The 13196-nt window shown below is 40.6% G+C and overlaps 1 protein-coding gene across 1 annotated transcript in view; it reads right to left on the bottom strand.

Annotated features, from left to right (window-relative positions):
• The window catches only part of LRFN2 (leucine rich repeat and fibronectin type III domain containing 2), a 41165-nt gene extending 30256 nt beyond the window's left edge, over positions 1-10909 (bottom strand). Inside the window, exon 1 of the mRNA XM_021390510.1 lies at positions 9523-10909. Coding sequence (XP_021246185.1) covers positions 9523-10895 — 1373 coding nt within the window. The 5' untranslated portion in view covers positions 10896-10909. The remainder of the gene's footprint in view (positions 1-9522) is intronic.

Below are 13196 nucleotides of genomic sequence, written 5' to 3'. Positions count from 1 at the left end.
ACTACTCCTTTAAAGAGAGGACAATCCTCTTTTGTATAGGTACATGCTGTACTGTTAGAGCTCTGATCTAAGATTGGCACTACTGAGGATGCCTTTCCCAAGTCAAACAGTTTTATAACATATATTTAGTTACAGTAACTACATTAAAATTGCTGTATTTTCCCAAATCATGACATGAGGAGGGGAAATTATCATATTTGAAATGCAAGGAAAGACTTTGTGAGAATGCACTGAAAGCTAAATCAGGACTACTCCCAGCTGCGTTTCCAGAGGCATGTTTATTCCAATACCTTACTGAATCACCTTGAGCAAGATATTTAACCTCCTTCTTTCTGTATCTATCTTTCTAGAAAATAGTGATCATTCCTAAAACACAAGCTTTTCAAGCTGATCTAAAGCCCAGCAGAGTCAATCATGGTTACTCATTTCTAAGAGTCTTGACTCTAGCCTTCAGTCAAATACTTAATTAGTTAATGTAATATTCTGTCTAAAAAAACACTATCGGTGCTGTTATTTCTTCCTATGACTATAAATGACATGGGAGGTTGTTACTGTTAGGTAGTCAGCAATTGACATCAGTGGATTTATTTTATTATTATTATTTTTTTGCATTGAGCTGGGCATGAACTGCTATAAATCTGTCCCAGATTTAAAACAGCAAAGATAGTGGTAGCTGTGCAGCTGTGTTCTGGCTTGTTAATATTCATGAATGGTATGAATTTGAATATATTAAAACTTTTTATTTAGACATCAAAATGTTGACTCACCTGAATCTTAATCAAAATCTTATTTCAATAGTTCATTTTGGCTTCAAATGTGTAGTTCACTATTGCAGTGATGGGTGGTGACAGCTCCTGGCATTTGGATTCAGAGCAGCTAAGACAGGGGATGTGGCAGATGTTATGGGCAAGCATTAGCTCATTGTGAATTCCCCTCAAGAAAAAACGCTAAGCCTTTGATGAGCTCTAATAAATAATTAGCAGCAGAGATGAAACAAGAGTACTTCTGCCTCATGCTGAAAATGGGTTCCAAATTCACTCCTACCCTGTGCAACAGCCCTGGCTGTGGCAGGGATACTTCCCAGCAACACAACAGGGGCTGAGATGAGAATTGGGCTCTTTGCCTTTGTGTTCAGCTCCTAAGGTGGAGCTCAGGGCTAGAGGTATAAAATACAAACTATCCATATACCTCACTAAATGTTATGTCACTATTAAACTTCAAAGGAAATGGGAATGCCTTGAAATTAGTGAAAGGTGCTGTCCCACCAGTCCCTGTGGTCTAGAGTCACAAACTCCTTCTTCACATGCCCTCGTATACTCCTCACACACACACAAAGGGACTTATGTCCTTCAAGGATAAATGACTATATAGTATTTTGACATAATGTGTCATTTATAGAATCATAGAATTATCAAGCAAAATATTGGCCTGGGTATTATTTGCATGGTCAGCTTCTGCTCATGATGAAGTGGACTGCTTCTGACCAGTGTTTTTTTTTTTATTAGTTGCTGTATGAGTATCAGATGGATGACAGTTCATCACAACAATCTAGGACAACTTCAGTGACAATTTTAAGATGTACATCTATTTTAATTTACTTTTTGTTTAATTTTATATTTTGCATTTGCATCCTACTAATATTTATTTCATATTTTATATTTTTATTTCCCACTTTATTATCTGGTCATAAATGTAACTTTTGCCATTTTCACTGCATTTTCTTTACTGTTCCTCAAAGGCATTTTATATTTCAAGGGAAAGAATTACAAAACAAAACAAAACAAAAAGAGAATAAAATAAAGAAAGAAAAAGCTCTGTCACTGTACTTTTCCCAGCAAGAGAGAAAATATTAAAAAACTAGATAGAAATTTTTCAGCAGAAGCAAAAAAACTGCACAATCCCAAAGCACATGCTTCTGTGAAACAGCTTCTCCATTATGTTTGAAGCCATTCAGGAAGCCTGCATATACTGCGGATCGTCAATGCACACTACTGCAGCAAACCACTCTCAAAGGACCTTAAGTGCCAATCGACCATGTCAGACTTTCTCTTGCTCTGCCTAGAGGAATTTCTTCCTTTTGGAACTGTGACTTCACATTTTTATTTTTATATAGTTGCTATCTCAGCTTGTCAAATGCAAATGATTAATACATGATGATTAATATCTTCATGTGATGTCCTCTATACCAACAGTTGTTTTATCCAATGTTTAAATATATAAATGCTTTGACCAAATAAAGGCTTGTATCCTGGATACAATGCTACTGGAATAGCTCAGCTCACATGTTGAGGCTGAGGGGCTGGTTTTTTTATCATCTCTGAACTACAGAGGAAAGTTCAATGCCTAGACAGGTTTGAGACACGGATGGGACAGCAAACGAGGGTTAAGAGTGAAAGGCATTTATGTCTTCATCTTTATGAACCCACTATCCAAATCACAAGTAAAGATAGATGGACAGGACTTTCAGAAGAAATGAAACCTCTGTCTTCTCTAAAATTGCCAGAATTATGTATTTTTAACTTTAGTCAGAGCAAAAATAATGTAATCGTGCTTTATGACAGTATCAGGCTGTTGAGATTTGCCCTAACTAAGCAACAGGACTTCCTCTGTTTTCAGTCATTATCTGGTAGGCCTCCACACAGCAGGCTTTCACTGTCAGAAACAGCAATCTAAACAGTGGCACACCCTCTGATGCACAACGGTGTTCAGTGCAGTTCTACTGTTGGACATAACTCCCTTATACACCTGAGATATTTCTGAAGTTTGCAGCACCTTAGCCATAAAGCATGTCTTAGAGTCATAAAATCACTGAATGGCTTAGGCTGGAGGGGACCTTAAAGCCCACCCATTTCTAACCCTCTGCCATGGGCAGGGCTGCCCCCCACCAGCTCAGGTAGCCCAGGGCCCCATCCAACCTGGCCTTGACACCTCCAGGGGAGGGGCACCATGGCTCCTCTGGGCAGCTGTGCCACTGCCTCACTGCCCTCTGTGTAAACACAATGGAATAGAAGAATGTATATATACATTTATTCCACAAAGCTGTGGGTAGTTCAAATTCAGTTAGTTTCCTCCTACCCTAGGTAAGAGTATTCATAAGTGCAAACGCTAAAGTTATTATTTGCTCATAAAATGCAGTTGCACTATCACCTGACTTCCAAACTGCAGCTAATATCCAACAGAGAAGTGACATGATAGCAGTGGTTAGTGGAGTGATCTCTGTTCTGCTAGTCTGTAAAGCACCTGCAGTGAAAGGCGCTGTGTAAATATAAATCACTATTATATTGTTTAAGTAATCAAAACCATGGAACCACTGTTTAAACAGACTGGAGCTATGGAGATGTTTATTCATTTTTTACTGCTTAAATTGCCTGCTACATAAAATATATATGGAAAAAGTAAGCTTTCAGAAATATACAAAATTTGTTTTGTTTTGTTTTCCAGTGGTGAATTTATAAGCTAGGAAGTATGTAGCACTACAGTAATTCTTAATTTGTGCAGATGTTTTTATTACTCTTAGTATGAAATACCACAAAATAAAACAGACCTAAATCTCTCCTAAATCTAACAGCTGTGTCACAATTCAGATACACATTTTTAAGTGGCTGCATCAGTGCTTTAATTCAAAACACAGCCAGCAGGCTCACTACAACCTAGGAAGTTCTGCAGAACACTTGCAGATTTATTCATCTTTTAAATTATGGTGAATTTATTAATTACACCAGTACCCAGTGGCCAAAACTGAGTAGGGATCCCACATCACATAGCACGCACCACACATAAAAAAAGACACAATCTCCATCCCCAGATGCCTTACTTAAATTCAAGTGCTATGGTTATGTAATGCTGTGTCTTAATCTTTTACGACTATCCCTGATGCTGCCACACAATGTCTTCAAAGCAAGTCTTCCTATTAATTTATGCGGACTCCTGTTTGCACAATATTTTCTAAGATGCTTATCCCTGTGAGTCAAGATAGCGCTGCCACCCATTATGGATGGGAAACTCAGGCCCAAAGAGTCCATTTTCCAGATGTTCATATCTTAGTTCAATCCCATATTAAAAATACATTGAGCGTGCACATGCCTGAGTTCTACCAATGATTAGTCTGACGCTCCTAAATATCTACAGTGATTTTGAAAGGGGAATCTAAACTGAGAAATAATGTACTCCTAACATTCCCAGAAGCAGGTAGGCTTTCTGTGGTAGAGCAGGACTCCCACTGTAACGCCTAAGCCTAAGGACAGACCTGGCATCTGGTCTCCCATTCCCTTTCTCTTAGGGAATTACTAAGACGGTTACTCTTACGGAATTACTAAGAGGGTTACTCTTCCTGCATTCATGGTGCTTACTTCTTGTTGTTGTTTCCTTCAAATAAGAAGTGATTTAAAGTTGTGTATTCTGGAGCAGACTTCTGGTCTTGCCTAAAATGGATGAGCACAATACACATTTACTGTCAGTTGTGTCTGCGTAAGAGTGATTTATATTACAAAAATATGATGAAAGAATGGAAAAGCTGCGGCATTTAAAACCACATAAATCTCCAAGCTTACCCACAGTCACTTGGCTCTGAGCTTTGCAAATTGTATTGTGCTTTTCTGAAAGGAAAGCTAAAAAAATCTTTTCTCCGGTGATTAGTTCACAGCGTCAACAGATAGTTCTACCTGTTGCACTGTACCACTGGCTACTGTGAGAACACCTTCCTTTGCTCTAGATCATTGAACCATCTGTTGTTTGCAGCTCACATCCTCCTATCAAGTGTCAGTCTTTAAGATTTCTAACAGGAGGCACTGGTATAGGTGGGGAAAAGTTTTGAAAATGTGAAGATAATGAGAAATGTAATTAATCTTACAGTTCACAGGATCAGAGAATGGCTGAGATGGAAGGAACTTCTGGTGGTCATCTGACCCAATCCCACTGCTCAGGCAGTGTTATCTCCTGCAGGCCGTCCAGGCTCATGCACAGATAGCTTTTAAATATCTCCAGGGATAGAGACTCAAACTTCCTGGGCAACCTGTGCCAGTGCTTGCTCACAGCAAAATGTGTTTCCTGATGTTCAGATGGAGCTTCATGTTTCAGTTTGTGCCTATTGCCTCTTGTCCTGTCACTGGACACCGCTGAGAACAGCCTGTCTTTTTTTCACTCTCCCTTCAGGTATTTATAAACATTGATGAGATCATCCCTGAGCCTTCTCTTTTCCAGACTGAACGGTTCCAGATCTCTCAACCTGTCCTCATATGTTAAGTGCTTCAGTCCCTTAGTCAAGGCCTTTTGCTGGACTCGCTCCAGTACGTCCACTTGTCTTTTGCCCTGAAGAGACCAGGACACCAAGTGTTGTGTCACCGGTGCTGAGCAGAGGGAAAAGATCACCTCCCTGGACCTGCTGGCAGTACTCCTCCTAGTGCAGTCCAGAATACCATAAGCCTATTTTTGTCAAGGGCACATTGGCACATTGCTGGCTTATGGTCAGCTGGGTGTCCACCTCCGTTCCTTTCCTGCAAAATTACTTTCTAGCCTGATTATCCCTAGCCCACACTGGTGCATGGGGTCAATTCCTCCTCAGGGGCAAAACTTGGAATTTCCCTCTGTTGAATTTCATGAGGTTCCTGTCAGCCTATTTCTTCATCCTGCCGAGGTCTCTCTGGATGGCAGCATGAGCCTCTAGAATAGTTTTCCTTTGCTCCCACTCTACTAGAGGGAGGAATCTTGGTTTGGTTCTAGATTAAACTATTTAATCGTATTGATGACAGGATTACTAAAAGCAGTGCAAGGACATGTTAGAGGAAGAGCTCTAGGGGACCACATATAGATCAGTAAAGCAATGGTGTTTACTTGTGCGGGATATATGTCATGGTTTTATGATTTTCGGTTATTGGTACTCCACATCATAACATCATGTAGTGAATGTACCTGGTTCTCAGAAGAGAAGGACTACTACAGTCCCCACGGTACTTTGCTCCTCTGTTACCATTTTCCAGCCGGAGGGAAAAGATAAAAGCTCGCAGTATAAAAACTTGCAGATCACGAGACCTTGTCCCTTTTTCCGCCCGTCTCTTGTCTTGGCAGCACCTCGCTCTCCAGCCGTCTTATCGTCGGTAGTAGAGTAAGGCCTACCTTGATTTTGGGACATTCTCTCTCTCTGTATTGGATTTATCAGCTTAAATTGTAATTATATTGTATTATAGTGTGTTGTTTTGCATTCCGATACTTTATTTAGTAAATTAGTTTGTTTCTCCTCAGATTGTTGCCGCTGTTTTTTTGCTCTCAGGGCCATCTCCTTACCCTTTCCCCTTTTCCCTTTTTCCCGGGACGTGGGCCCGTGGGTCTCCCATCCCCTTTGTCACGGAATCGGGCCTAACGCCCGTAAACCGTTGACAATATACAACCCCAGCAACCCTCCTGTAGGATTTTTACCCACAGAAACACAGATCAAAGCACAAAAAGAAAAGCACTGAGATTCCACACACAGCTAAGTGCACATTCCATAAAAGAAGACATGTTCCCTTTTGCCAATGATATGGAAAAAGTAATATATAGCACCCTAGAATATTTATTTTGTGACAAAGTTAGGGGCAGTAGTTGTCATTGCAAGTTAACATGGACTGAACTCTCTCAGACATTTGCACAAACTGCTGCTCCCTTCCCTCTGGTTTATCCTTCTCACTGGGAAGCCATGTGGAACAAAGTGATGATTGAGACCTGTGTACATTAGATCAGTATCAGAAACATGCATCTAGCATTCACTGAAACGGAAAAAATCCTGCTGCTAGATTCAGCAGTGGTCCTGAGATGGCAAATACAAAGGAAGGTCAGATGGAGGAAAAAGGTAAACAGTGTTCCTTCCATTAATACTCAGTATGATGACACTGGTGCATCAAGAACTAAACTTCAGATTCTGATACCAGTTCAGCAGTGAAATCAGGAGGCCCAACAGAAAATATTTGTCACTATTTCCCACACTGCTGAATTTTCATGGGGCCACTACATTCTATTGTGGTCCCATCTGCACCCAAAGCTGGGATGGAGGCAAAAATGTGATTGATGAGGACATGACGATCAAGAAGCAGGTTAATACTAACGGGTAGGAAGAACTGATTTTCAATCCTTAACAATGAGAACAATGTCCATGAAAAATGCTGAGTGGAGAATAAAGCAAACTTTTGTTTTGTGCATAAAACACTTCTTACTAGACAAGGCAGGATTGCTTCTAAGTGAGCACAGCCGGTGGGCCTTGGTCCTGGCACACCACTGTGTTTGAACATATATTAAGTGCCTGTCATTTTAGGAGCTAAGCAGTATCACATCCCATTTAGCACATAAACAGCACTTTATAGAGCAGAACGCTATAGAAATCCTTTTCCCTTGTGTTTTTCTACACACACATTGTAGTGACATGCATCTGACCAATAAAAGGACAGTAACTTTAGTTAATTAACTGTAGGGGACGATGCGGTTCCCTGGTTGCAAGTCTTAAGAGCTGGTTTAGATATATATGAGTGCCACTGATTGGCTCTCAGATGGTGGACAATTCATTTCATCTTCCTGTGCTTCATTTTCCCCCAGTGTCAAATGTAGGGAAATAAAATTTGTTTTCTTTGGTGAAGCGTTTTTGAGAGCTGTGAATGAAAAGAGCTACACATTATCAATGAATCCTCAACAAGTCCCCATGGGAGATTTATGGAAATAGAACAGTCCTCACTGTGCTTCTGGAAAACTGAGCTATAACCAAGTAACACAACAGGGTGAAAAACTCACTGAGAAGCAGCAGTGAGGACAGGATGAGAATTTAGAATTGCCTGACAGCCCCTTGTTCCACCAGATCAGGCAAGCAAGATGGCATCTGTTTCTGCCCATGTCACCTGTTTCTCACCTCTTCAACTGCTAGGCTGCATGACTTCACTTCAGCATTGCTTTATTTACCCTGGCTACCCACTTCACAGCAAATCAACACATCCAGTCACTACCAACACCTGACAACCTCCACAAGTTTCTTTTTTCAGTTGCAGGGATATTCCTGTTCACTGCACTGAATTGACTATACATTTACACATGACTGTACACATCCTTCAGAGTACTTGTTGCAGACTTGCATTGGGCTCAGGATCTTAAATGCTGTTGAGTACTTGCCAAAAGTTGTGCCTCAAGAAAACAGGCATATTTTCTTTGATTCTACTCCAAATATTCCAATATTACTTAGTTTTATCTTATTCTTTCATTCTACTTTACATAGATGCCAGTCTCAAGCTGACAGTTTCATGGTATATTAGTTAAAGCAAGGCGAGTAATTGCCATCTACTAATTGATTTGATTATTTCAACGTATTTTTATAATTCAGGAATGAAAGTTAACAGAATTGCGTTTCCTGGTATTTATTTTCAGTATTTGAATAAATACTCTTCTGACAAAGTTTGCTCTCAACTAGAGTAAAAACCCAAACACCAGCATTCCTATACCAGATCCAATTTTTCTTCACTGGCTTCACAATTCTTGCAAAGCTATAGGAATTTATGTCTTTGGTTCTATCTCACCCTTTGATTCTGACTTCTGCTGGTAGCTAATACATATCCAAAGACAAATTTTAGCTCAGTGCACATGATGTGTGTATATAGAAATAGAAAAGCTGGAAAGAGAAATAGAAAAGCAGACAAAGTTGGATTCTGGGGATCTGTCATTAGCGTGAGCATGCTACATTGATCATTCCTCCCAGACAGAAGGAAAAAGCAGTAACACCATTTTTCTGTTCTGCTAAGCAGCTTCCTACCCATTTTTAATCCTGAAAATTTATTACTTCTTTCTTTTTCATAGTCAGGTTCACTGCAAGAGAAACACTTGTTTTACATCATTAGAAGTCGAAGAAGCTGCAGAACTGGAAGAGCTTAATGAACATTCAGGGCTTGCTTTCAAAATTCTCTCTCTCTCTTCTTGTATTTAATATGGTATAAAACATTAAATGCTCCAAAGCTGTCAGCAATTACAGTTGTGCAAAATGGATGTTAGTGAAGTTAGAAACAAGCTATTTCAAATGGGTGAAAAATCTCTTGCTAACAACCCTGAATCTTGAATTGCTGAATAATTAGAGCCTGTGTTACGGGTAGACAGTACAAACTTCCTCCCACATTGCTTCCTCTCACAGTAGTATGTTTCAATTCCACCTACAGGAGGTGGAAAGGGAAACTTCTGACTTCCAGCCTGTCGAGTTCTGCTTTCTTTGTTAAGACTTGTAACAAGGATACCAACTGAGGTACTATTATTTTTTCCTAAATTGGAAATGTTACTGAAAACAGTAGTTCTTAGAGAATACTATAGAGACTTGTAATGTATAGTTCAAAACAGACACAAAAGTGATGAACAAACCAACAGATAATCCAACAGACTGACAAATGCAACATAGACTTATCAGACACCACTAGCAGTTGTAGTGATATCTCAGCTCAAATTTAAATCAGTGATCAAAGAGCAAAAGACTTTCTATCCTGCTTTCCTCCTCCTGCCATCATCAGAGGACAAAACAGCAATTGCACTTACCTGTAGATCAGGACTTCATCATCCGAGCAGTTATACTGCAGCTGATACATTTTTACCCGGGGGGCTGACTTGCTCACCGTCCACTTCACCAAAGCTGAGGTAGTGGTCACTTCTGACACCAAGACAGCCCTTTCTGGTGGGCCTTTTGTTTCCCCTCGATTAGACTTGCTGGAGCTGGTGATGTCTGAAAGCCTGGACTTCGGTGGGGCAGCTCGGCCTGTGCCATTGCTGAGATGTGGGAGCTGAACAATTGAGAGCTCAATTGTTGCAGTGGATTCTCCAGCAGCGTTGGCTGCTATGCATGTGAAAGTCCCATAATCCTTGGATGTGGTGATGAGAATATCTAAGGTGCCATTGTCATAGACAGATGTTCTTGAAGAGTTTCCAATGAGGCGGTCATCAGGGGCCACCCAGTGAATGATGGGTGTGGGATCCCCAATGGCTTTGCATTTCAGTGTGGCAGTTTGCCCTTCTAAAACCAGCAACTTGTGAGTATGCTGTGTGATAAGAGGAGGCTCACAAACAAATTCTTCCTCCCGTACGTACCAGAAGTACCTTCCTTTTAGACCTGGAGGAGAAGCACAAGTTTCCATATCGTCATCCCTGTCAAGTCTCCTCAACCACAGCAGCTCACAGTTGCAATGCAGTGGGTTACCCCCAAAGCTGAGAGACAAAGGTGGAGAAAATGGGGTAACAGCTAATGGAATTACTTGAGATCTGGCAAAGATAGGGTCAGGGGGAAGCTTCTGAAGTCTATTGGATGTCAGATCCAATCTGGCTAATTTCTGAAGATCTGCAAACGTCCCCTCTGTAATATAGTCTATCAGGTTATGATCTAAACTGAGCTGGTGCAAGTTTATCATCTTCCTTATAGATTCCCAGGGAATGCTTCGGAGGTTATTGTAGGAAAGGTCTAAGTCTTCCAACGTTAGCAAAAAATCCTCAAAGGCTTCATCAGAGATGCTGGTTAGCTGGTTGTTGTTTAAAATCAAGTGCTGAAGGTTAATTAAGCCTCTCAAAATATCTTCTCCAATGTCAGGTAGCCTGTTGCTGTCCAGATGTAAAGACCGAAGGCTCTCCAAGTCAGTGAAAGAGTATGGCTGTATATAACTGATGGTGTTTCTGGACAATGTGAGGTCAACGAGCCCAGACATATTGGCAAAATCCTGTCGGCTGATATTAATAATAAAGTTTCCCCCAAGTCGAAGCTCAACAGTCCTTCGATCTATGTCTAGTGGTACAAACAGTAGACCCTTGGAGGGACACAAAGTCCCAAGTGACTCAGACAGGTTCTGACAGACACAATATTTGGGACAAGCATTGACCATGACAGCCATTCCAAACACCAGGATGCCACAGAGCAATTTTTCCATGGTAAATCACGCAGCAGTACCTGCAAGAAATGGAAAGAGTTACAAGGAGCATCAGCACTTATGATACAGGTACCTCTCAACTACATTTTATCTGATATCTACTTCTGGAGACACTACCGAGTATCTTCTCTCAGGAGTCACGTTCACAGCAGTCAACACTCTGAGATGGGAAGGTTAAGTATTACAGCATTTCCTCAAATCATGGATTTGTTTCTTAAAAATGTGTGTTTTATTCCAAAACTGAATGGAATAGAAGTTCTTGGAACTTCTGCATGATAACAGATTATTGCAACTGCCTTTTCTCTAGTTACAATTTTATTATTTTTATTAGGTAAAGGACAAATCTTGCTGTCAGGTTGCAAGGTTTATTTAAAACTATGAAAGATTTCACTTGGAATAGTGCCTGCTTCTTTGAGGGTAGAAGCTGTCTTATAGTAATTACATATTACCGCATAAAAATGTGGAATTAATCTTAAGAGTTGAAAGAGCTGATTTTATGGATAAAAATAACTGCGTATTTACCCTTCAGTGATATGGTTCTTAATGACCACATAATTATCTGGCTAGTCCTGGGGCATGTCAGTTCACTTGCCCACCCCTAATAAAATTCATGATAGGCAGCTTAGGAAGCAGAAATCTCTTGCATAATCATCACCTGGAATCACCCTATGCTCAGACAACCTACAGGAAAGATGACACTGCATAACTTTAAAGAGAAGAGGAGGAAAAATAAGTTACCTTGGGCTTCTTGCAAACTTTTTGACTCCTGCATGCTCTCACACTACAGTCCTTCCTATTGTAATCACAGCAGAGCTCTTTGTGATGCCCACAGCTGTCCCTCGCTTCCCACCCATTTTTATTTGTATCATTATCTTTTCCTCCTACCCCCAGCCCTCGCACACTTTTCTGGCTTGAACTGTAAAGTATGTTTCTTTGAAGAATAAACAAAGAGTATTGGAGTCTCCTTCTCTGGAGTTATTCAAGACCTGTCTGGACACTTTCCTGTGTGACCTATTATAGAGAACCTGCTTTAGCAGGGGGTTGGACTAGATGATCTCCAGAGATCCCTTCCAACCCCTATGATTCTGTGATTCTGTGATTTACAAGCTGACTTGGAGGGCTGACTGTGGCTGGGAGGAGCCCTCAACACAATAAAACATGAGACATCCTCATGCTTTATCAGTTGCCTCTCCAGTGCTGACCTTCCAAGATGCCACTGCTGGATTTCCCTGAGGCATGACACAGAGGCCTGTTTTCAGTACACATGTAGAGCTCATCTCCATGCCCCTACAACTCACTGCCATTTCTGCTGAATAACAACTATCCACCTCCTGTGCCACCTGCTGTGGAGGAGCTCGTGATGAGCTCCTCAGCAGGCATGTAAGGTTGCAATAACGTCATGCATTCTGTAGGTGTTGGATAGTCACCTGTGCCTAAGCTGGTTCTGTTACTGCTGTACACGTGACTGGATAACATTCAATGTCTCATAATAGCTTTAATAATTAGTAATATGAGGCCACTCAAACATTAGCAAACATATGACACTAGAGACACATTTCACAAAAAAGTCACAGTTTCATTATTTATACTTCATCCCACAACTGAAATGACAGTTACGCAGATGGTTTATAGAACTAAAATAAATTATGGAGGTCAGTTTTTAATCTAGTAGTAACACACACCAAACAGAGAAGAAAATCTATCACCGCAGTCAATGTTTTTTAACTCTTTAAACCATTTTTCCCCCTCCCTCTGAAAGAAACGATAACACAAGCCCTACGTTTGGGGCTGCACACAAAAGCATCCGACTCCTCTCATGGGTAAGATGGTTTGGTTTCTCCTGCCTGGAGCTTGAAGTGACATGGCTCAGAAAGAAGGAGCTGCAGAAATGCAGGATGCTGTGATTGCTGAACTATACATGGTAGTTCAGTTATAGCAAGGTTTTCTGCATGGCGAGATGCTAGTAATTATATAACACTATTGCTGTTCTTTAGGAGAGGAAAGGATGGAAGCATCTGTGTTTGCTGAACTCTGCAAACAACAAGATAAAAAGCAAGATACTTTTAGAAAGGATGGCTTGGGAAGACTAATCTTACCTTCAATAGTAAATAAAAGGCTACTGAATAAAATGTTTGGAGATTAGCAACTAAGTTATTGATGCAAATCTGCAGCATACTTAGCAAAATGCTATGAATATCCTTTATATTATCAATTAATAGTTTACTAACAGGCAATTGGCTTTTTGAATCTTAATTATAATTGTGTTCTGCAGCTTTAATTTAGCATATTACCCTACCAGCT

The sequence above is a fragment of the Numida meleagris genome, chromosome 3 (assembly GCF_002078875.1).
Source record: "Numida meleagris isolate 19003 breed g44 Domestic line chromosome 3, NumMel1.0, whole genome shotgun sequence".
Classification (NCBI taxonomy): domain Eukaryota; kingdom Metazoa; phylum Chordata; class Aves; order Galliformes; family Numididae; genus Numida; species Numida meleagris.
The sequence above is the reverse complement of the archived record's forward strand: the minus strand, read 5'-3'. Positions and strand labels throughout refer to the sequence as shown.